General features: G+C 35.9%; 1 protein-coding gene across 2 annotated transcripts in view; it reads left to right on the forward strand.

Moving 5' to 3' along the window:
• LOC102804837 (exocyst complex component 7-like) overlaps positions 1-26,893 on the forward strand; it is a 53,549-nt gene that overhangs the window by 2,413 nt on the left and 24,243 nt on the right. The window contains exons 2-15 of one of the 2 annotated variants that reach the window (XM_085502147.1): positions 2,631-2,696; positions 2,935-3,034; positions 3,718-3,802; positions 7,564-7,669; positions 7,946-8,063; positions 12,638-12,685; positions 15,139-15,323; positions 16,924-16,988; positions 17,084-17,130; positions 17,493-17,608; positions 18,278-18,382; positions 19,030-19,149; positions 20,089-20,187; positions 24,242-24,304. In XM_085502147.1, coding sequence (XP_085358273.1) covers positions 2,631-2,696; positions 2,935-3,034; positions 3,718-3,802; positions 7,564-7,669; positions 7,946-8,063; positions 12,638-12,685; positions 15,139-15,323; positions 16,924-16,988; positions 17,084-17,130; positions 17,493-17,608; positions 18,278-18,382; positions 19,030-19,149; positions 20,089-20,187; positions 24,242-24,304 — 1,323 coding nt within the window. The remainder of the gene's footprint in view (positions 1-2,630; positions 2,697-2,934; positions 3,035-3,717; positions 3,803-7,563; positions 7,670-7,945; positions 8,064-12,637; positions 12,686-15,138; positions 15,324-16,923; positions 16,989-17,083; positions 17,131-17,492; positions 17,609-18,277; positions 18,383-19,029; positions 19,150-20,088; positions 20,188-24,241; positions 24,305-26,893) is intronic. The other variant, XM_085502148.1, reaches the window with a different exon arrangement.

The following is a 26,893-nucleotide window of genomic DNA, read 5'->3' on the forward strand; positions in this document are numbered from 1 at the left end:
TCAAGTTCGAAATGGCCGACTGGCGGCCATTTTGTTAAAGAATTCAGTTCTGGATCCGTATCCAAGACATGTCTGGATTGATCAAGTTCAAACTTCACACACACATGGTACATCATGTCACAAATAGATATGTGCATTTGTTTCAAGATCTGCTTAACAATAGCGGAATGATGGCCATTTTAAGGCCGAAAATGCATCAAAATCACGTATTTTCACAATTCCAGAACCGGATCTCAGTCATGCATGGATGGATTTTGTTCAGATTTAGCACAATGTGTTGTACATATGCAGGTGCATTTCGGTCATGATCTGCTTTGAATGTATATGTCACTCACATATATGAACGGAACGGGGACGTGTCATTGACAATGACTTGTTTATTATCCAGGAAACGTTCCGAGCGCCTGTGGGGGTATGGGGTTGGTCTGTGAGGGGGTGTGTCCCCTCCCATGTTTTGGAGCTTTTTTAAGAAAGAGGTCATTATTCATGCAATTTTAAGCTAATAAAATGTTAATTCTATAAGAAATTTGGTGTGCATTTTTCTGTGTATATTCACCATTGTGATGTAATTTTTATATTATAATTCTGTGTAATTACAAGAACAATATTATAACCACCATAAATCGTAAGCTAGTTTTTTATCATTAATCCACTCGTGTGAACATTTTGTAGTTGAATCCCCGCGTTTTACCGTGATAGGATCGCCCTTGGAAATTTGATTGCATTTAAACCATGACAAAAGTAAAAGTTATGCATGTGCGGGTTATACATATCAACGTTTTCAAACAATGCAGGAAATGCCGACACTAAAATGTCTTTCCCATCCTGTACTGACCGTATATTTATTTTTTTCGATCCATCGGCATCATTCTGTGAGGATTTCAACTTGGTGCCTACATTCAAATCGGACGAAGTTGAGCTCTGTGGATTCGTTTCCACGGCGACATCGTCACATTGCTGATTGCTGGTCATTTCTGGAGTCACCGGCGATGAGTTAGCAAGACCGTCAGCTTCAGTTTGGTTGCACGATTCAAACGACTGAACAATTTCTTGATCGTTTACTGTTCATGCTGGTTCGACGATGCTTTCTTCCGAGTAGACGATTTGTTTGACAAAATGTTGAATAAACTTAAAAAGAGAGGGCATAAAGCCTTAGAAAACCAGAGGTCACGTTGGTCAGAATGGAGGTAATAATGACGTCGTGCACATGTGAATGTAATTAACATATCCGAACAACGCCGAAAGCCTTCGTGCGTCGGGTACGCACAACGTCAAACCCTGAAGTACGTTACATTTTCAGCGAACGTCTGCAGATTTCCTCGTGTCGCTTTGCAAAAAGACTGTTGTAGCTTTGAATGCGTGAATTCGTTTTTTAAAACTGTTAAAAGTATTAAATACGCTACGATTCCGTGTATACAGAATATATTTTTAGAAATTTTTAATTTGTTGTTTTATAATGAAAAAATAGCCGGTATTTTCACCAGAGTAGGCGGTCGTTTTGACCGGCTACCGGCTTATATCTACATCACTGGGAGATGGCATGGAGTCATTTTGGCACTGTGATGTAATATCGCGCCGTTCAAGTCTTTTGCACGACGTTTTGCTGGGAGCCATTACAATTCTAAGTCGTCAATGGGGGCGGGGCATTAACATGAGATCAACATATATTATATTCGTATCCAATTATTCAATTTCGAGGATCTGCTAGTCATTTTCGAATATCAAATTATTAATGTTGAAAATGCACATATTTATGAAACGTGATGAATACATGACAAACAGTCTCCTGATGTCGGTCGCAAAAAAATGACCCACTAGATCTGGGTGTCTGCCGAGCTCGGCCGGCTGTACAACTCGGCCAGTAGTTGAAGTCGGCCGGTTTGTGTGGGTTTTATGGTCTGTGAGGGTTGTTGATTTCAGGCATATCACAGTAAAAAATAAAATACTGAAGGATGTTGTTGATATCAGTGATGCGGCAGTGCTGTGTCATTTCACAGTAAAAAAATACTGTGCGATACATGGGCGACCCGCATTATTTGTGTTGTTCTTACATAGCAGAGCCATGTGTTTCCATGTATTGCCAATATCCTTTTGTAAACTTTTTGTAAAAAGTCACGGGAATTATTGAAATCAACAACATGTCAGAGAACAGTAGCGTTGCTGAGTGTGTTGTGTGGCATATAGTTTCTTTATTTTTTGTAAACTTGTGTCACTGACCACTTCACACTTCGGCAATTACAACTGACCGAGCTCGAATATTTTTATCTGGCCGAGTTAGAATCTGGCCGAGATCAACTGTATCCATAGATCTGCGTGGCATTGTATTCACAGTCTACAGCTGAGTTTGTTATGGTTATGTGCTACAGGCTTGAATGAGCTTGTAACTACAAACCAGGCTGATTTTTTGATGATGATAATAGGGGTACTGTACTTGGTTCAGGATTATCAAGTCGGACTGGTGTCAGTTCCTGGATGTTGAAGGACCAGAATTTTGGCTGCAGTTGGCAGCCTTCAGTGATATGTCATTCACATAAGCCATTTACACTAACATCATTTTCTCATGCCATGACTTTCCTCATTTTTACAATGTTTCACTTTAATTTTTTCTATTTTTCCTTCTCTTTTATTAGGAATCAAGTAATTTGAATATCTTGAAAGAGAGTCTCAATAAAAGCAATCAGTTGACAAATAATATGGTAAGTATCTTTAGCACAATGTAACAAGTCACAATCTTGTCTGCAGTCGTTATATGTGGTAGATCTTAGTATATTTCACAGAAAGTTATGTACATCTGAAACATTTCCAGTATTAAGCAGGGTTTCAACATACAATATAATATTGAAACTGCCTCTAACTAGTGAATATAAACCCATAATTAAGCCTTAATTTCAAAATAATGAAAGTTGAATCTTAATTTCATGTTTTTGTCTTCAGGTATCTATTCTAACTTCATTTGAAAACCGTCTACAAAAATTGGAAGCTACCATTATTCCTGTTCACAGAGAAACAATTAATCTTCAACAATTACAAGAAAGTATCCTTTGTTATCTATTCCATAGATGAATTGTGGATACACCCAGTCTCATTGTCTCATCTCACTGACAGTAACCACCTAGTCTCATTGACTCATCTCACTGACAGTAACCACCTAGTCTCATTGATTCGTCTCACTGACAGTAACCACCAGTCTCATTGACTCATCTCACTAACAGTAACCACCAATCTCATTGGCTCATCCCACTGACAGCAACCACCCAGTCTCATTGACTCATCTCACTGACAGTAACCACCAGTCTCATTGACTCATCTCACTAACAGTAACCACCAGTCTCATTGACTCATCTCACTGACAGTAACCACCCAGTCTCATTGACTCATCTCACTGACAGTAACCACCCAGTCTCATTGACTCATCTCACTGACAGTAACCACCCAGTCTCATTGACTCATCTCACTGACAGTAACCACCAGTCTCATTGACTCATCTCACTGACAGTAACCACCCAGTCTCCTCAGGGACAGTTATGTACAATAATGTTCAGTTTATGATTATTAATTTATTTGCAATAATAATCAGACTTGTATGACTTGGTGCTTTAAATACTGGTCAATAATTGCCATGAGATAATAACAAATTATTGTATTATAATATATGGAGATTATTGTCTTGCCATATTCTGAATACCGAATAGTTACATTTTTTAACCATGATTCAAGATGTCGAAAAAACTCTGTCATCATTTGACCATGTCATCAATTATTATGATGTTGCCAGAGAAGTGGAAGGGACTATCAGAGAAGGGTGAGTAGGTTGTTGTGGAAGGGACTATTAGGGAAGGGTTAGTAGGTGGTTGTGGAAGGGACTATTGTGGTAGGGTGAGGAGGTGGTTGTGGAAGGGACTATTAGGGAAGGGTGAGTAGGTAATTGTGGAAGGGACTATTAGGGTAGGGTGAGTAGGTGGTTGTGGAAGGGACTATCAGAGAAGGGTGAGTAGGTTGTTGTGGAAGGGACTAATAGGGAACGGTGAGTAGGTAATTGTGGAAGGGACTATTAGGGTAGGGTGAGTAGGTGGTTGTGGAAGGGACTATCAGAGAAGGGTGAGTAGGTTGTTGTGGAAGGGACTATTAGGGAAGGGTGAGTAGGTGGTTGTGGAAGGGGACTATTGGGGTAGGGTGAGTAGGTGGTTGTGGAAGGGACTATTAGGGAAGGGTGAGTAGGTAATTGTGGAAGGGACTATTAGGGTAGGGTGAGTAGGTAATTGTGGAAGGGACTATTAGGGTAGGGTGAGTAGGTGGTTGTGGAAGGGACTATCAGAGAAGGGTGAGTAGGTTGTTGTGGAAGGGACTAATAGGAAATGGTGAGTTGGTAATTGTGGAAGGGACTATTAGGGTAGGGTGAGTAGGTGGTTGTGGAAGGGACTATCAGAGAAAGGTGAGTAGGTGGTTGTGGAAGGGACTATCAGAGAAAGGTGAGTAGGTGGTTGTGGAAGGGACTATTAGGGCAGGGTGAGTATGTGGTTGTGGAAGGGACTATTAGGGTAGGGTTAGTAGGTAATTGTGGAAGGGACTATTAGGGTAGGGTGAGTAGGTGGTTGTGGAAGGGACTATTAGGGTAGGGTTAGTAGGTAATTGTGGAAGGGACTATTAGGGTAGGGTGAGTAGGTGGTTGTGGAAGGGACTATTAGGGTAGGGTTAGTAGGTAATTGTGGAAGGGACTATTAGGGTAGGGTGAGTAGGTGGTTGTGGAAGCGACAATCAGGGAAGGGTGAGTAGGTGGTTGTGGGAGGGACTATTGGGGTAGGGTGAGTAGGTGGTTGTGGAAGGGACTATTAGGGTAGGGTAGGGTGAGTCGGTGGTTGTGGAAGGGACTATTAGGGAAGGGTGAGTAGGTAATTGTGGAAGGGACTATTAGGGTAGGGTGAGTAGGTGGTTGTGGAAGCGACAATCAGGGAAGGGTGAGTAGGTGGTTGTGGGAGGGACTATTGGGGTAGGGTGAGTAGGTGGTTGTGGAAGGGACTATTAGGGTAGGGTGAGTCGGTGGTTGTGGAAGGGACTATTAGGGAAGGGTGAGTAGGTAATTGTGGAAGGGACTATTACGGTAGGGTGAGTAGGTGGTTGTGGAAGCGACTATCAGGGAAGGGTGAGTAGGTGGTTGTGGAAGGGACTATTGGGGTAGGGTGAGTAGGTGGTTGTGGAAGGGACTATCAGGGAAGGGTTAGTAGGTGGTTGTGGAAGGGACTATCAGGGAAGGGTGAGTAGGTAATTGTGGAAGGGACTATTAGGGTAGTGAGTAGGTGGTCGTGGAAGGGACTATCAGAGAAGGGTGAGTAGGTGGTTGTGGAAGGGACTATCAGGGAAGGGTGAGTAGGTGGTTGTGGAAGGGACTATTGGGGTAGGGTGAGTAGGTGGTTGTGGAAGGGACTATTAGGGTAGGGTGAGTAGGTGGTTGTGGAAGGGACTATTAGGGTAGGGTGAGTAGGTAATTGTGGAAGGGACTATTAGGGTAGGGTTAGTAGGTAATTGTGGAAGGGACTATTAGGGTAGGGTGAGTAGGTGGTTGTGGAAGGGACTATTAGGGTAGGGTGAGTAGGTGGTTGTGGAAGGGACTATCAGGGAAGGTTGAGTAGGTGGTTGTGGAAGGGACTATCAGGGAAGGGTGAGTAGGTGGTTGTGGAAGGGACTATTAGGGTAGGTTGAGTAGGTGGTTGTGGAAGGGACTATCAGGGAAGGGTGAGTAGGTGGTTGTGGAAGGGACTATCAGGGAAGGGTGAGTAGGTGGTTGTGGAAGGGACTATCAGGGAAGGGTGAGTATGTGGTTGTGGAAGGGACTATCAGGGAAGGGTGAGTAGGTGGTTGTGGAAGGGACTATTAGGGAAGGTTGAGTAGGTGGTTGTGGAAGGGACTATTAGGGAAGGTTGAGTAGGTGGTTGTGGAAGGGACTATTAGGGTAGGGTTAGTAGGTGGTTGTGGAAGGGACTATTAGGGAAGGTTGAGTAGGTGGTTGTGGAAGGGACTATCAGGGAAGGGTGAGTAGGTGGTTGTGGAAGGGACCATTAGGAAAAGGGTGAGTAGGTGGTTGATTGTAAACTAGTGATGGGATGCTCTTCCATGATTATCACTTATGTTGGGCTTCACAGGTATTCATTTATTGTAGGGTATTCTTTTATATCCTGAGAAATAATAGAGTGGGTCAAATCCATAAACTGTCATTTATTTACTAAATATGTATGCAGGATTGTCTTTGTTGGACATAGGCCGAAACATGAACCTGTGTGTCAGGCTACGTCCATCTGTTCATCTTCCTGTTCTGATTTTGTTCAAAGTTTGATACAGAGATGGTATACATGCACTGTATTTGCTCTATTAGTAGCACATGTGGTTAAGTAAATGACAAATGTGAGTCAATGATCAAAATAACATGTCTCAGGCATGTCTTAGTTTTATTCAAATGTGACATGTTGACATTAGTCATTGCAGGGTTTATTTTTATGTATATCCTACCATTTTCTCAGATACGATTTCAATGAATTTGTTTTATACAAAGCAAAGACATAATGGATTGCATATTCTCTTCAGTTTCTGTTTTTTGATGAACTTTAACTGGTTGGTGTCAGTTTTTGTTTAAAAAAAATCACAAGATTTGAATATGGTGGCACTGTTGGTTTTATTTTATTTTGTTCATAACCATTTCTTGAAAATGTCTTGACATATTTTTGTTCACAATTGATACAAAGACATAGTGTTGTTTCCTCAAATGTTATTACTTTAGCCAAATATAAATAGAGGCTATGGAACTTTGAATCAAAATTATTTGAAATTTTGTTATTTATAATTAAATTTGAAAACTTTTGGCCCTGTCAAATTGTTAAAGTGTAATTAATTAATTAATTAATTAATAAAAAGTGCAAAATAAATATGTGGTCAAATAATGTTCCATTAATGTATAATTAATATATTTTGTTTATTTGAATAAATTGATTTTTATTTCTCCGACTTTAGTATTCAAATTTATCACCATCAGGAGGGACAGACATTTTCGGGTAGTTTCCGTCGTATTCAAGTTTGTACTACTGAGTATGTTACTGCACAATGCATTATGGGAATTAACTTCCTATTGTATATTGAAAAAAAAATAGTATCACCCTGGAAACTGTTACCGTACCCACTTTAATAATTATATGTAAATTTTTTGAAAAGCTTTCCCAATATTAGAATTTATGTCAATAATAATATATCACTTTGTTATCCCATGGTATTGAGCAAAATTTTGAGATATGAATAAATAGCATCACCATAGAAACCAGTGTAAAAGTGCTAGTTTTGACCAATTTTTTATGACATTTTAGATTCCTGTATCTTGCTAATTGTCAAGTGACACAAATTTTGTTTCATTTTCAGTATCCTGATGACATGAACCCATAATAATGAAAACTTAATGAACATTACATATAATCTTTAATTTGGGCTGAACCTCTTTAATACACCTCATTCAATTACTTACCATCTGAATTTTCAGCATGTATTGTATTGCACCTTTCCATTCTTTTTTTCTTTTGAATATAGTCCTAGTGGTAATATACAGAAGTATATAGAGTGTATGGCAAGGGTCGAGGATGCTGTAGCTTTCTTTAAAGAGAATAATCCTAGTAGTCCAGAGTTACATACAGCGGTGAGTTCTATATGTACAATTCAATAATCTTTGAATATGAATTTGAATATGCATGCTATTTTTGGTGAAATTATGTTTTTTCTTTTTTAATGTGTTGAAAATGAGATGTACCAATAAATTTATCTTGCCTATCAAACTATATAATTATGACACAAGATATAACAACCCAGTCTCATTGATTCATCTCACTGACAGTAACCACCCATACGATAAGCCTATATACATTAAATATAACTTTGGTGATAATGATAATAACAAGTTTTTATTTTATTCTAGATGTCTCTCTTTGAGACTGGTAAAGAAGGCTTGGAGAGGGAATTTCGTACATTACTAACCAGACACAGTAAACCAGTGCCGCCAGTCTCTATATTAGATATGTTAGGGACTGATGAAGGTATGTTACATGACACTAATTAAGAAACCAGTGTCACCAGTCTCTATATTAGATATGTTAGGGACTGATGAAGGTATGTTACATGACACTAATTAAGAAACCAGTGCCACCAGTCTCTATATTAGATATGTTAGGGACTGATGAAGGTATGTTACATGACATTAATTAAGAAACCAGTGCCAACAGTCTCTATATTAGATATGTTAGGGACTGATGAAGGTATGTTACATGACACTAATTAAGAAACCAGTGCTACCAGTCTCTATATTAGATATGTTAGGGACTGATGAAGGTATGTTACATGACACTAATTAAGAAACCAGTGCCACCAGTCTCTATATTAGATATGTTAGGGACTGATGAAGGTATGTTACATGACACTAATTAAGAAACCAGTGCCACCAGTCTCTATATTAGATATGTTAGGGACTGATGAAGGTATGTTACATGACACTAATTAAGAAACCAATGCCACCAGTCTCTATATTAGATATGTTAGGGACTGATGAAGGTATGTTACATGACACTAATTAAGAAACCAGTGTCACCAGTCTCTATATTAGATATGTTAGGGACTGATGAAGGTATGTTACATGACACTAATTAAGAAAACAGTGCCAACAGTCTCTATATTAGATATGTTAGGGACTGATGAAGGTATGTTACATGACACTAATTAAGAAACCAGTGTCACCAGTCTCTATATTAGATATGTTAGGGACTGATGAAGGTATGTTTCATGACACTAATTAAGAAACCAATGCCACCAGTCTCTATATTAGATATGTTAGGGACTGATGAAGGTATGTTACATGACACTAATTAAGAAACCAGTGTCACCAGTCTCTATATTAGATATGTTAGGGACTGATGAAGGTATGTTACATAACACTAATTAAGAAAACAGTGCCAACAGTCTCTATATTAGATATGTTAGGGACTGATGAAGGTATGTTACATGACACTAATTAAGAAACCAGTGTCACCAGTCTCTATATTAGATATGTTAGGGACTGATGAAGGTATGTTACATGACACTAATTAAGAAACCAGTGCCACCAGTCTCTATATTAGACATGTTAGGGACTGATGAAGGTATGTTACATGACACTAATTAAGAAACCAGTGCCAACAGTCTCTATATTAGATATGTTAGGGACTGATGAAGGTATGTCACATGACACTAATTAAGAAACCAGTGCTACCAGTCTCTATATTAGATATGTTAGGGACTGATGAAGGTATGTTACATGACACTAATTAAGAAACCAGTGCCACCAGTCTCTATATTAGATATGTTAGGGACTGATGAAGGTATGTTACATGACACTAATTAAGAAACCAGTGCCACCAGTCTCTATATTAGATATGTTAGGGACTGATGAAGGTATGTTACATGACACTAATTAAGAAACCAGTGTCACCAGTCTCTATATTAGATATGTTAGGGACTGATGAAGGTATGTTACATGACACTAATTAAGAAACCAGTGCCAACAGTCTCTATATTAGATATGTTAGGGACTGATGAAGGTATGTTACATGACACTAATTAAGAAACCAGTGCCACCAGTCTCTATATTAGATATGTTAGGGACTGATGAAGGTATGTTACATGACACTAATTAAGAAAACAGTGCTACCAGTCTCTATATTAGATATGTTAGGGACTGATGAAGGTATGTTACATGACACTAATTAAGAAACCAGTGCCAACAGTCTCTACTGGTATATTACATGGAGTGATGTCACTTTAATTGTAATTAGATAAAACCATTCTTACATTTCTTTTATTCTGTTTTTAAGTATACTTCTGTTTTTGAAATGTACTGTACATTTGAAGTGCAGCCAATGCTAACAAATAATCCCTGAATGTATACTTTATCAAATTTATTCAAATTATTATGATTTTTCATTGGCAAACGAAAATGAACACTTTAATAATTGTTATCACAACTGTGAATAAAATACAACCTCTACTGGGAAGGATTGTGTGAATTCTGGCTTCTTTCAAACAGTTTTTATTTTCATTATTTTTTAGTGAGAAACATATGATTCTCACCTACACTTGTGTTCATGTTGCCCTGTATTCTGTGGCTTTGGTTTGGAGTATATTTTGATGATTTTGACTTTTGACACGCCCCCACCTATACCATCAGTGCCATGTAAAGGCATGACATATATCTTGTTATATTCTATGCTCAATAAAAATATTATTATTGAGAGTGTAAAATCAAACAAAATACTCTGTCATCATCATTTTAAATCACTTAGTTTGATCATTTGCATTTGAAGCTGCTAATGACGTCATTTTGACCACAAAAATGAAGAATAAATAAAGATGGCACCATTGAATATACATTGTGTGGAAACGATAAATTATTTGTATTGACCTTGGAAAATAATTATTAAATCCCAGTTAGGTTTAGAGATGTACATAAACATAGTAACTATGGTATAAGTAGATATTAGTAGAGAAATGATGAATTTGCATAGTTACTGTGTGTGGAATTATTGTAATGAGGGTTGTTGGGGTAGGTGTAGTGCATCAAAAGCCAAAACCGAACCAAAGCCAGGAAATCCAGAGCTAATATTAATGTAGAAACACAATTATTAATCAATTAGTGTACTGAATCCTCATTGGCAGAACTGTTGAGAATGATATCATCCCTGTATTATGTTTACAATACACTATTATTTTATTGTATGTTGAACATACATTACTGTATTGTATACAGAAAATACAATCACATCACTGTATTGCATTGTGAGAATATTTTACTGTATTGCATTGTGAGAATAAGTTACTGTATGGCATGGGGAGAATACATTACTGTATGGCATACATTAGTGTATTGTATGGTAAAAATACATTAGTGTATTGTATGGTGAGAATATGTTACTGCATTATATGGTGTGAATATGTTACTGTATTGTGTGGTAAGAATATTAGTGTATTGTATGGTGAGAATAAGTTACTGTATTGTATGGTCAGAATATGTTACTGTATTGTATTGTGAGAATACATTAGTGTATTGTATGGTGAAAATACATTTGTGTATTGTATGGTGAGAATACATTACTGTAATGCATGGTAAGAATACATTAGTGTATTGTATGGTAAGAATACGTTACTGTATTGTATGGTCAGAATATGTTACTGTATTGTATGGTGAGAATACGTTACTGTATTGTATGGTCAGAATATGTTACTGTATTTTATTGTGAGAATACATTAGTGTATTGTATGGTGAAAATACATTAGTGTATTGTATGGTGAGAATACATTACTGTAATGCATGGTAAGAATACATTAGTGTATTGTATGGTAAGAATACATTAGTGTATTGTATGGTAAGAATACATTAGTGTATTGTATGGTAAGAATACATTAGTGTATTGTATGGTAAGAATACATTAGTGTATTGTATGGTAAGAATATGTTACTGTATTGTATGGTCAGAATATGTTACTGTATTTTATTGTGAGAATACATTAGTGTATTGTATGGTGAAAATACATTAGTGTATTGTATGGTGAGAATACATTACTGTAATGCACGGTAAGAATACATTAGTGTATTGTATGGTAAGAATACATTAGTGTATTGTATGGTAAGAATACATTAGTGTATTGTATGGTAAGAATACATTAGTGTATTGTATGGTAAGAATATGTTACTGTATTGTATGGTGAGAACACGTTACTGTATTGTATGGTCAGAATATGTTACTGTATTGTATGGTGAGAATACATTAGTGTATTGTATGGTGAAAATACATTAGTGTATTGTATGGTGAAAATACATTACTGTAATGCATGGTAAGAATACATTAGTGTATTGTATGGTAAGAATACATTAGTGTATTGTATGGTAAGAATACATTAGTGTATTGTATGGTGAGAATACATTACTGTATTGCATGGTGAGAATTTGTTACTGTATTTTATGGTGAGAATACATTACTATATTGTATGGTGAAAGTACATTACTGTATTGTAAGGTGAGAATACGTTACTGTATTATAAGGTGAGAATTCATTACTGTATTATAAGGTGAGAATTCATTACTGTATTGTAAGGTGAGAATACATTACTGTATTGTAAGGTGAGAATACATTACTGTATTGTAAGGTGAGAATACATTACTGTATTGTATGGTGAGAATACGTTAGTGTATTGTATGGTAAGAACATGTTACTGTATTGTATGGTGAGAAAACATTACTGTATTTTAAGGTGAAAATACATTTCTGTATTGTAAGGTGAGAATACATTACTGTATTGTGTATTGAGAATATGTTACTGTATTGTATTGTATTGTATTGTATTGTATTGTATTGTATTGTATTGTATTGTATTGTATTGTAAGAATAGTTATTGTATTGTATGATAGAAATACATTCTCACTGGTTGATTTCTTTCCTTACTAACAGCAGTGTGAATGTAAACTATTCAATCCTTCCCTGTACTGCCCATGGTCATGTCATGGGGTTAGAATGTGTACTCTCTTGTACTGGATTGATTCAACTTTAGCATGATAATTTCTTCCTTTAATTCTTTCCTTTAATCTAGAATTATCCTCTGGTGATGACATACCTTTTGCTTTAGAACATTTACCAGGTCAGTTTATAATTGCACATTTTATTCTTGGTTTCTCTGTGTTGTCTAGGCATGAATTGAAATCTGTGGTGGCCTCTTGATTGCACAGTGTTTAATGACTTCACACTATTTTATTGCAATGTTGAGTGGTTTATTTATTTCACTGGTATAGCTTTACTGTCTGTAAATCAGTTGTAAATAAATTCTGATATTTGTTATTGGGGTAAAAAGTGGCACTATAGTACTGTATTCATCAGACAAACAAAATATACAAACTATTTTATAAGGAGGCTGTTTGCAAAGCTAGCTAAATTATATATTCGAAATATGCAAATTAAGTAATAATGACCCAACTATATTTGTAAAATTATGCAAATATTTTTTTCAAACTAATAATTTGCCATGATATACAATGTATCGGTATTTCTTACAGACATTGAATAGTCATTGATATACAGTGTATCATTTAGTACATGCTGTGTGGGAATTATGTCAGGGATGGGCATGTTCCAATTTTTAAGTTGAAGAAGCTACTATAAAACAGAGATAGTTTCTGACAATATCTAAATTTTAAAATCATAGCCAATTGATACTGAGAGAGTTTGGAAACAAGTTATACAAGGAGTGAATACAAGGTGTGAATTATTGGTGGTTGACACAGCTTGAAATAACAGAATTGGAATCAAATAACATCTGGTTTCAATCGTGTCTATTTGGTGCACTATTTGGTTCTCTCTGTAAAAGCTTAGAAAATATAGACATTTAATTTAATGGAAACATGTTTGAGTGGAAAACCAATAAAAACTTATTTTGACCTTGAAATTATTTCATTTTAACATACATGTTGATGTTTTATAATTCCTACAAAAATATTTGCATGTTGACTTCAAACCAAATTTGAACTGTATCATGTACATAGTTGCCATGGTATTTTGGATTATGCACAATGACATCTTTCTTTGATGATTATCTCCCCAGACATGATGTCTGTTCTGAATGACTTCAAGTCAACTTGATAAACAGTTTCAGTAAAGCTAAACTCATTTGTTTCTCAAGAAGTTAAGATAACTATAATTTCTCTTGTAATGTTTTTGTTTTAATGCAGGAATGCACTATTCTGTTTTATGTCTTCAATTTAACTTGCATTTGTTAGTTTTATAAATGTGACATTTTGCAGTAGAATTCCCACATTTACTTACCATGATCACCTGTTGCACAGACCAGACACACTATTTGCCCAAGTGGCTCACCAGTAACTGGTGGGATTTCACATTTCATGGCTTTTACCATGACCACCTGTTGCACAGACCATACACACTACTTGCCCAAGTGGCTCACTAGTAACTTGTGGGATTTCACATTTCATGGCTTTTACCATGACCACCTGTTGCACAGACCAGACACACTACTTGCCCAAGTGGCTCACCAGTAACTGGTGGGATTTCACATTTCATGGCTTTTACCATGACCACCTTTTGCACAGACCAGACACACTACTTGCCCAAGTGGCTCACTAGTAACTGGTGGGATTTCACATTTCATGGCTTTTACCATGATCACCTGTTGCACAGACCAGACACACTACCTGCCCTTATGACTCATCAGTAACTGGTTGGATTTCACATTTCATGGCTTTTACCGTGACCACCTGTTCCACAGATCAGACACACTACTTACCCAAATGGCTCACCAGTAACTGGTGGGATTTCACATTTCATGGCTTTTACCATGACCAGCTGTTGCACAGACCAGACACACTATTTGCCCAAATGGCTCACAAGTAACTGGTTGGATTTCACATTTCATGGCTTTTACCATGACCACCTGTTGCACAGACCAGACACACTACTTGCCCAAGTGGCTCACCAGTAACTGGTGGGATTTCATATTTCATGGCCATTACCATGACCACCTGTTGCACAGACCAGACACACTATTTGCCCAAATGGCTCACAAGTAACTGGTTGGATTTCACATTTCATGGCTTTTACCATGACCACCTGTTGCACAGACCAGACACACTATTTGCCCAAATGGCTCACAAGTAACTGGTGGGATTTCACATTTCATGGCCATTACCATGACCACCTGTTTCACAGACCAGACACACTACTTGCCCTTATGGCTCATCAGTAACTGGTTGGACTTCACATTTCATGGCTTTTACCGTGACCACCTGTTCCACAGATCAGACACACTACTTACCCAAATGGCTCACAAGTAACTGGTTGGATTTCACATTTCATGGCTTTTACCATGACCACCTGTTGCACAGACCAGACACACTACTTGCCCAAGTGGCTCACCAGTAACTGTTGGGATTTCACATTTCATGGTTTCATCCATGATCACAGATCAAACAAACTACTTGGCTCTATTTGGAATGCTTTGAATCAAACCAGTCTTACAGTTACCATGCCCATAACTGTTTCTATTGTGTTCATATGAACTAAAATAAACATTGCCACATGCAGAGAGAACGATGGAGGAGTTAGCTGTCATTGGTAAATGGTTACTGACACAAGGTCGCAGTCTAGATTTTATTAATGTCTACCACCAAGTCAGATCTAGTATTCTCTTGAAATCTATTGAGGGATTGAAAGATCATCTTCACAAGAAATCATCAGGTTCTCAAGGAACTCCATACTCTCCAGCACCTGTAAGTCTTCTGATAAACTTTGTTTCATTTTAATTTGTTTATTTCTTTCCAAATCCATGTCTATGATTGTATCATTTACAGCTACTGATTTTTAAAAAGTTGATTTATCAGGATTTGTGGCTCAATCCCTCATACATATATGCTACTACGTAGTGTTTCGGTGCTTTTGCGAGCAAACATGTTAGCCAGATAGCAACGTTGCTTTCAAAGCAATTACGTGAGTTCTTCTCATCAGTGGAGTTGAACAGGTTTTGGAAGATACCATTATCTTGGGGTATAAATTACTACAACTTTTTGAAAATAGTTTATCATGAACAGTATGCATTATTGGCGATCCACTCCAATAGGATTGCTCTTTAAATCACTTTTGTCTGTGTGTGTGTGTGTAAATGATTTTCTGTGTCTTCACATATTAATTCTTCTGTGATTTTCTCGGCTGGGCCGATTTCATTCAAACTTGGCAGGCAGGTCACACCTTCATACTGGTTAGGTGGTAAAATCTGAAAAAAATTCTGATTTTTGACTTGCTTCGCGCCAAATGTGTCTTCTCCTACCAATTTTGGATTAAACTCCTCGGACATAGCTCATTCTACTCAGCTTAAGTGTGGGCACAATGTTACTATCTGATTTGTTGATATCTTTTTCCATTTCCAAAAATTTGACCTCAAAGTTAGGGTAACTTTCCACCAGTAATGGCGTTTTAACTCTTCTGTGTTTTTTGGGGGTGGGCCAATTTTGTACATACCTGGCAGGCAAATCATACCGTCACTTTAGTTGGGCAGTCAAATAAGAAAAAAATTCCTGGTCCATCATTGCCATGGTAACAGCAAAAAAACTTTTTGATTTTTGAATACTTTTGCGTCTCCTACTAGTCTTGTAATAGCAGTGTTAAAATAATCTTTCTTTTTATTTTGGCTAAGTTATGCACCAACGAGAGATCACCGGTGCCGACATTGTTACACTGTATCAACCTAAGTCCCAATGATGACTGAATGCTCTTTCCGAACTTTATATACCGGCATCGTTATCAACATGTTTTTTGAGCAGAGCGGAACGCCGACCAGGCTACCGGCTTGTTTGTATTTTTCTGTTTCATGCATATGAAACATGTCCTCTATTTTATTATGACATTTCTTCAAACTGTTAATATCATACATACTGTGCTATTATGTCCAGTGTAATATTCTAAACACATTGGTGTGGAGCTTTGTAGTCCAGATGGGTAACACCCAAGGTAAAGACTCTCAAGAGAACAAAGACACAATAATTTCACTGTTTTTAACCTGCCTTGGGAGATTGCCATTCTATGATAGAGATAGAAAACATAGTTCATATTGCATATTCACTGTCTGGTATATACTTACATATACATCTCCATTGAGTATGGTCTAGTTACTAATAGTTTATTATAGAGTAATCTCTCAGTCTACCTAAAATAATTCTCAGTGTTTTTGTGAAGCTGTATCAAATATTCCAAATTAGTGTTCTGATAATCACAGAGGGAAATGCTGCAAATTTAGTTTTAGTCAGGGTTTTGAGAAGTTTTTTTTATATTTTATAATTTGAGAAAAAAAATGTTTATCTATTCTTTTCTCTCCAGGGGAGTGGGAAACTTAAATTGACTGCGAAAGACACCCCCAAGAGATCTGCTTTGAAACGATCTGCGTAAGTAATTCATTTAAGGTTTTAGGATGCTATAGATATAGTAAGTATTATTATAATGCTATGATTCTATTTCTTTTTTATTAATTTCTTTTTAGATTTAATATTCAGAAGAAGACATCAACCTTACCTAAGCTAGATGCAGGTTAGTTTTGTACCAACTACAACTACGATGTAAATCGTGTATTACAAATCATCTATAGTCATTCCACCAATGTTGTATTTCGTTTCATCTATCTATAGTTTGAGAATACTTTTACCAAACTAAACCTTCTGACCCAGAATTTTGTTGACAGTTACTGAATACACCAAATATGTTGTATTTCGCCAAGTTGTTGAGAAAACACAGAACAGTAATTTAATATATGTGTATTTTTGTTGAAGTTTAAACCCACACAAATCAATGTTTATCTTTTATGTTGATGTGCACAGTGTTAATTGGAGTACGTTATTTTCTATGATTTGATTTTTGAAATTTAAGCATGTGAAATCTATTTTTACCTGTAGGTTATCGTCGTCAGGCTCCAATGACGCCAGATATGAAACATACGCATGATGAAATCATTGATGTGGACTACGATACATACATAACATGTGTCAATGCATTGTTAAGATTAATGCAGGTATTTATATCAAGTGTGTTTAGCAATATTCTTGTTGCTAGGGGTGTCTTGGTTAAGGTCAACAGGCGGTTTTTCCTGATAGATGCTAGAATCATACATTGCCATTATAATAGTAAGATAGTTGCACAGTCATGTCACAAAATACAGTATTTTACATCAGTACTTGTATAGACCTGTAATTTAGTTCCAATCATGGAATATAAGGTTTCCATAGTGATATACACAATATATATGGATAGAGATCAGCACATGTAACTGTGACATTGGGAGAGACTGTCACAAATTGATTAATTAAGTAATTAAGTAAATGTTCATACTCAACCTGATGTTTGCCTACCACCAGGAAGATTGTGGGTTCAACTCCCAAGGTCAGCTGCATACTCAATAGACATTTTTGGGGGACGTAATATTATTTATATCTGTAGTGTACATAAAAGATCCAGTTGTTCTTGCCACAAAGAGTAGCTGCAGTTTCCATGAGACAACTGAGATATTCCTCTCAATACTTGTGTATTCTTGAATTGTGCTGTCCCTTATTTCCGAGTCTGTAAAACAGACTCCAGCCTGCTGTCAGGAAATACTATGACTGGGTAAAATGCATCTTTAATCAAATAAATACTGACTGAATAAATAAATAAATAAATAAAAGTTGTGTTTATTTTTTGACAGAGTGAAGCTCATTTGATGACTACCATTATTCCAGAACAGCATCATAGGAAAATATTTGATGTATTAATTCAGCCGGCCTTTGATTATGTTATTCAGGATGGTGAGGTTTGTATTTCAATAGTATAGAATGTTTTGTATCTTTGGTTATTTATATGGTCAGGTGCATCCTGAAAAGGGGACTACTAATTTGAGCAATGTCTGTCTTTTATTCTGTACGATAACAGGATAGTTTGTCTGTGGAAATTCAGATTTCAGTTAAACATTTGGTGATATGTAATGAGCTAAACCGTTTTTTTTTTCCACAAAAATTGTTTATTTTTAGAATTGTTTTCAAGTTCGGATGTAATGAAATGTCTCCAATCACAAAATTTAAATATTTCATTGACCTTTTTTCGTACATGCTTGGCCCATCATTCTAACATGGTATGAACAACAATTCAATTTATTTCAACAAAAACATTATGACTGATAATACTAAATCGGACCGTAGTTTGTTCACAATTGTCCTCGCCCATATATTTATTTAACGTATACTATTTTCAAATTTGGTATTGAGGCTAAAACAGCATAATGGCTTTTATATGTATGCCAATTTCTTTGACATTTTTTTTTAATCAAAAGTCAATTCAGCCAATTACAAACAGAATTTGTCATTGATACAAAACTAATTTGTTAGTCAATGTAATTTTAAAAATTATTTTGTCTCTATTCTCATACATCAATTCTAAATCATTTTGTTTATTGTTTGACAGGGAAATGTCTCGTCAGTCAAGAGGTCTATCACTAAACATGACTATTCTGCTGTGCTGCCATTACTTCCAATTTTAAAACATCTTAGATCTATTAAGCCTGAGTTTGATGATACATTATTGGTAAGTTCTAAATGTACATTCCAGCTACTGATTCAAAGTTGGTACACATTGCAAAATGACAAATCTTTTACATCAAGTCTCAGAAGTACATGTATAAGAGCAACATGTTTTCAAACTGACTCATCAATTGCCTGGCATGGTTACTTTAATCACATTATCAGCATTAAATTTGGAGAACATATATGAACAAGGTTGTATTGAAATGAATCAAACTTGTTATATATTTCACATCAACTCCATATGAACCAAGATGTAGCAAAAAGACTTTGCATTCACAGTTATTTCAACCTTTTAAATAGGGCGAATATTTTATCTCAATATTTTGTTTCAAAAGTGCTACTTAATTATGAATTTGAATATATAGCCTCGTTTTGGGTTATTTTTTACTCGTACCCTGTTGAAATCATGGTCTTAAAGAAAATCTAGTTACAAAATGACAAAAATTTGCATTTTTGGAACAATTGCAAGACTCAAAATATATTTTAATACAAATTAAAGGAAGATATTACTTCTTTATAAGTATATTTATAGCTCCGCTGTCATCATAGATGACAGAGTGGAGCTGGTCATATATATGATTGGTCGTCAATGTCTGTCCATCGTCACTTGTTGTAATTCCTAACTATATCTAATGTTTCTTATTTTATTGTATATACTATTTTGTAAAACAAGTTGGACCATTCCCTGGAAAGCAGCTATATTGATAGCTGAGTTGGGCCATCTGATAGAAAGAAATTTTGAATACAATCGATGTAAAGGCATTATTTCATAGAAAATAAAAAAAGTATATCCCAGAATCTCTCAATAATTTACCCATTTTATAGCACTGTATGATAATTTTCCCAAAGAAATCAATGTTAAATAGGTCTAACATCACTATTTCCATAGACTTTTCTGTCTCGTACATTGTACATGACAGATTTTGTTTGATGTTTTCAGGGAACTGCTCCGAAGACTAGAGGAAAATTACCGCAGTTATGTACAAGTCTAGAAACAACAGGTGCTAAAGGACTTGAGGAATTCTTTGAAACTATTAAGGTAACATATTTATCTTGTTTTTCTGAACACTTTGCCTTCTGACACCATTATATAGCATTCTGACACCATTATATAGCATTCTGACACCATTTTATAGCATTCTGACAGCATTATATAGCATTCTGACCCCATTATATAGCATTCTGACAGCATTATATAGCATTCTGACACCATTATATAGCATTCTGACACCATTATATAACATTCTGACCCCATTATATAGCATTCTGACACCATTATATAGCATTCTGACACCATTTTATAGCATTCTGACAGCATTATATAGCATTCTGACACCATTATATAGCATTCTGACACCATTATATAGCATTCTGACTGCATTATATAACATTCTGACCCCATTATATAGCATTCTGACACCATTATATAGCATTCTGACAGCATTATATAGCATTCTGACACCATTATATAACATTCTGACCCCATTATATAGCATTCTGACACCATTATATAGCATTCTGACACCATTTTATAGCATTCTGACACCATTATATAGCATTCTGACACCATTATATAGCATTCTGACACCATTATATAGTTATATAGCATTCTGACACTATTATATAGCATTCTGACAGCATTATATATCATTCTAACACCATTATATAGCATTCTGACAGCATTATATAGCATTTTGACACCATTATATATCATTCTAACACCATTATATAGCATTCTGACAGCATTATACAGCATTCTGACACCATTATATAGCATTCTGACACCATTATATAGCATTCTGACACCATTATATAGCATTCTGACACCATTATATAGCATTCTGACACCATTATATAGCATTCTGACACCATTATATAGCATTCTGACACCATTATATAGCATTCTGACACCATTATATAGCATTCTGACACCATTATATAGCATTCTGACACCATTATATAGCATTCTGACACCATTATATAGCATTTTGACACCATTATATAGCATTCTGACACCATTATATAGCATTCTGACACCATTATATAGCATTCTGACACCATTATATAGCATGCTGACACCATTATATAGCATTCTGACACCATTATATAGCATTCTGACACCATTATATAGCATTCTGACACCATTATATAGCATTCTGACAGCATTATATAGCATTTTGACACCATTATATAGCATTCTGACACCATTATATAGCATTCTGACACCATTATATAGCATTCTGACACCATTATATAGCATTCTGACACCATTATATAACATTGTGATCCCATTATATAGCATTCTGACACCATTATATAGCATTCTGACTGCATTATATAACATTCTGACCCCATTATATAGCATTCTGACACCATTATATAGCATTCTGACAGCATTATATAGCATTCTGACACCATTATATAACATTCTGACCCCATTATATAGCATTCTGACACCATTATATAGCATTCTGACAGCATTATATAGCATTCTGACACCATTATATAGCATTCTGACACCATTATATAGCATTCTGACTGCATTATATAACATTCTGACCCCATTATATAGCATTCTGACACCATTATATAGCATTCTGACAGCATTATATAGCATTCTGACACCATTATATAACATTCTGACCCCATTATATAGCATTCTGACCCCATTATATAGCATTCTGACACCATTTTATAGCATTCTGACACCATTATATAGCATTCTGACACCATTATATAGCATTCTGACACCATTATATAGCATTCTGACACCATTATATAGTTATATAGCATTCTTACACTATTATATAGCATTCTGACAGCATTATATAGCATTCTGACACCATTATATATCATTCTAACACCATTATATAGCATTCTGACAGCATTATACAGCATTCTGACACCATTATATAGCATTCTGACACCATTATATAGCATTCTGACACCATTATATAGCATTCTGACACCATTATATAGCATTCTGACACCATTATATAGCATTCTGACACCATTATATAGCATTCTGACACCATTATATAGCATTCTGACACCATTATATAGCATTCTGACAGCATTATATAGCATTCTGACACCATTATATAGCATTCTGACAGCATTATATAGCATTCTGACACCATTATATAGCATTCTGACACCATTATATAGCATTCTGACACCATTATATAGCATTCTGACACCATTATATAGCATGCTGACACCATTATATAGCATTCTGACACCATTATATAGCATTCTGACACCATTATATAGCATTCTGACACCATTATATAGCATTCTGACAGCATTATATAGCATTTTCACACCATTATATAGCTTTCTGACACCATTATATAGCATTCTGACACCATTATATAGCATTCTGACACCATTATATAGCATTCTGACACCATTATATAGCATTCTGACACCATTATATAACATTGTGATCCCATTATATAGCATTCTGACACCATTATATAGCATTCTGACTGCATTATATAACATTCTGACCCCATTATATAGCATTCTGACACCATTATATAGCATTCTGACAGCATTATATAGCATTCTGACACCATTATATAACATTCTGACCCCATTATATAGCATTCTGACACCGTTATATAACATTCTGACACCATTATATAGCATTCTGACACCATTATATAGCATTCTGACACCATTATATAGTTATATAGCATTCTGACACTATTATATAGCATTCTGACAGCATTATATATCATTCTAACACCATTATATAGCATTCTGACAGCATTATATAGCATTTTGACACCATTATATATCATTCTAACACCATTATATAGCATTCTGACAGCATTATACAGCATTCTGACACCATTATATAGCATTCTGACACCATTATATAGCATTCTGACACCATTATATAGCATTCTGACACCATTATATAGCATTCTGACACCATTATATAGCATTCTGACCCCATTATATAGCATTCTGACCCCATTATATAGCATTCTGACACCATTATATATCATTCTGACACCATTATATATCATTCTGACACCATTATATAGCATTCTGACACCATTATATAGCATTCTGACACCATTATATAGCATTCTGACACCATTATATAGCATTCTGACACCATTATATAGCATTCTGACACCATTATATAACATTGTGATCCCATTATATAGCATTCTGACACCATTATATAGCATTCTGACACCATTATATAGCATTCTGACAGCATTATATAGCATTTTGACACCATTACATAGCATTCTGACAGCATTATATAGCATTCTGACAGCATTATATAGCATTCTGACAGCATTATATAACATTCTGACCCCATTATATAGCATTCTGACCCCATTATTAGCATGCTGACACCATTATATAGCATGCTGACACCATTATATAGCATTCTGACACCATTATATAGCATTCTGACACCATTATATAGCATTCTGACACAATTATATAGCATTCTGACAGCATTATATAGCATTTTGACACCATTATATAGCATTCTGACACCATTATATAGCATTCTGACACCATTATATAGCATTCTGACACCATTATATAGCATTCTGACACCGTTATATAACATTCTGACAGCATTATATAACATTCTGACACCATTATATAGCATTCTGATAGCGTTATATAGCATTCTGACACCGTTATACATGTATAGCATTCTGACAGCATTATATAACATTCTGACACCATTATATAGCATTCTGACACCATTATATAGCATTCTGACACCATTATATAGCATTCTGACACCATTATATAGCATTCTGACACATTATATATTATTCTGACACCATTATATAGCATTCTGACACCATTATATAGCATACTGACACCATTATATAGCCTTCTGACACCATTATATAGCCTTCTGACACCATTGAATAGCATTCTGACACCATTATATAGCATTCTGACACCATTATATAGCATTCATATTGGCTATCCATGGAAGCTTTCAACTGGAATGTGTTAACAACAAATTGCAAATATCAGGATTCACTTTGTTGCAGTAAAATGTTTGAGATTTGTTTATTGGTGGTTTACTTCTTTCACAGAGTGATCCTGACAAACAATCCAATATGCCAAAAGATGGTACTGTGCATGAACTGACAAGTAATGTGAGTATTGAACATATTTGGGAGAACGAGTTATTTATGTATTACTGTTAAACATCATCAATGTGATTACAAGTCTCCTGCCTGGGGCAACACACCTCATCAAGATTCTGTGTTGTGATTGGTCATATTTTATGATGTTGCACACAGAACATAAAAACATTTTTGGTATAAATGCACTACACATGTATTAACATTTTCACCATCAGTTCTCTCTTTTCATCACAAAACAGCCCTGTTTATTGTCCACACCTTCCTTCAGAAGATTTGAACAAAAATATCCAATTTAAAAAAAAAAATTAAAATTGACTCAAATTTTGTCTGTTGGCTTCAAAATTAGGGTTCATCTCCAGAAATAATAAAGAAAGTGCAGATAAATGCGAGAAAGTCTGCTGGTGAAAAGGTTAAAGTGCACTCAACGGCACATGCATTAAATTAATTTATAACTTTGAAGTAAAATAAAGCATTGTGTATTTGTCATATATACTAACAATCTATTTTATACATGGTGTTGCATTTGGACTCATAATACTGTAAAATGACTAATTTTCACTGGGTTTAAATTTCACTGATTTACCATTTCGGGCATATTCAGTGGGTTTTAAATTCACGGTTTCGTCATTTAGATAATGTGTTCTATGTGTTACGAACGGGAATACGAGATAGTCTCCCGCGAACCTGGCCGCCAATATCTCGCACTCCAGAACGCAACACTAAAGGTCAAACAAAGGCACACAGTCAGGATATGTCCAATAATACTAATTTAATAATACAATAAGCATAAACCAATAACAGGAGTGATATAAATCACAAACCGGTCAACAATATACATCACAATAAATATAACATTAATGATAATAGCCCAGCTCGGAATTGTCTACCCTCCCTAAGTGCAGAACTCGTATTGCGTAGTTTCAGCGATAGTACAGTTAATCACAGCAACGTCGACGGCGATATCAGGTCTACAGCTCCAAACTAAGAGGTCTCGGGGAATGCAAATTACACGACACTGACCGTAATGTTACGCGACTTCCATACCGTCCGTGTAGAGAGAAGACCAAGATCAGCAAACCATGCTTTCTGGCGAAACACAGGTCTTTGAATAAAGTTGGTTTTACAGCGTAGAACCACAGCAGGCTGTTTTGCATCTATCAGTCTCACATGCCGAATTGGTCAGGCATTATCGTGAGACATACGTTGGCTGCCACGTTGACACTGCACCGGAGCTGAGCTGAGCTGCACTGCACTGGTCGGGAGCTGGGTGACAACTTGATTAACTCGTGTTCACGTTCGTCTTGCACAAGCACGAACAAAAGAATATTAATTAGCAATGACAATACATGCTGTCTATTCTAATTCCGCAGCTGGGCAAGCCTCACTAGCTAACTGGGCATTATCAAAATACATTCATTTTACAGCAAAAATAGAATATCATAACATCTCCCCCATACAAAAAAGAACGCTTTTCTAAAGAAATGCGTTCTTCAAACTACAAATCCAAACTATTAATGCAATTTTACATAACAAATCTCAAACTCGTGATAAAGCATCAGCTAATACATTATCTTTTCCAGCTATATGTACTATTTTCAAAGAGTATGGTTGTAGCATCAAACTCCAGCGAAATAAACGATGACTCTTGGTTTTAAATTTTTCCAAAAACACAAGTGGATTATGATCCGTATAAATGGTGGTAGGACCATTGCCATTCGTCACATATATTTCAAAATGTTGGAGAGACAATACCAAGCTCAAAGTTTCCTTCTCAATTGTAGAATACCGTTTTTGGTGTACATTTAATTTTCTTGAAAAATAACAAACTGGTTTCTCAACCCCAAAGTCATCTTCCTGGAGCAACACTCCCCCAACGCCAATATCACTAGCATCAATCGCTAAACTAAAAGACTTGCTGAAATTTGGAGCAGCCAAAATGGGCTCTCTTATTAACACAGCTTTAATCTTTGCGAATGCCTGTTCACATTCATCTGCCCAAATAAACTTCACCTTCGTACTTAGCAAATTGGTAAGTGGAGCCACAACCTCACTATAGTTTGCCACAAACTTTCGATAGAAACCAGACATGCCCAAAAATCTAAGGATATCTCGTTTTGATTTTGGAGCCGGAAAGTTGACAATGGCTTTAACCTTGGCCAGTCGTGGCAACACTTTACCTTGACCTATGACATGACCTAAATAAGTCACCTTAGCTTTAGCAAACTCACTTTTGGTCAAGTTTACAACCAAATTGGCCCATGTGAGCTTTTCGAACAATTTTCTGAGATGGAGCAAATGACTTTCCCAATTTTCACTATAGATGACCACATCATCAATATACACAACACAATTTGGTACACCTTGTATTACTCTATCCATTAGGCGCTGGAAGGTTGCTGGAGCGTTTTTCATGCCAAATGGAAGCACTTTACAATGAAACAAACCATCAGGCGTGACAAAGGCTGATATTTCTTTGGCCTTATTAGTCAGAGGAACCTGCCAATAACCTTTAAGTAAATCTACCTTACTGATGTACTTTGCTTTCCCAACTTTGTCAATGCAATCTTCAATTCTGGGAAGAGGATAAGAGTCAGTAAC

This window comes from Saccoglossus kowalevskii, chromosome 8 (assembly GCF_978046115.1).
Source record: "Saccoglossus kowalevskii chromosome 8, keSacKowa6.1, whole genome shotgun sequence".
NCBI lineage: Eukaryota > Metazoa > Hemichordata > Enteropneusta > Harrimaniidae > Saccoglossus > Saccoglossus kowalevskii.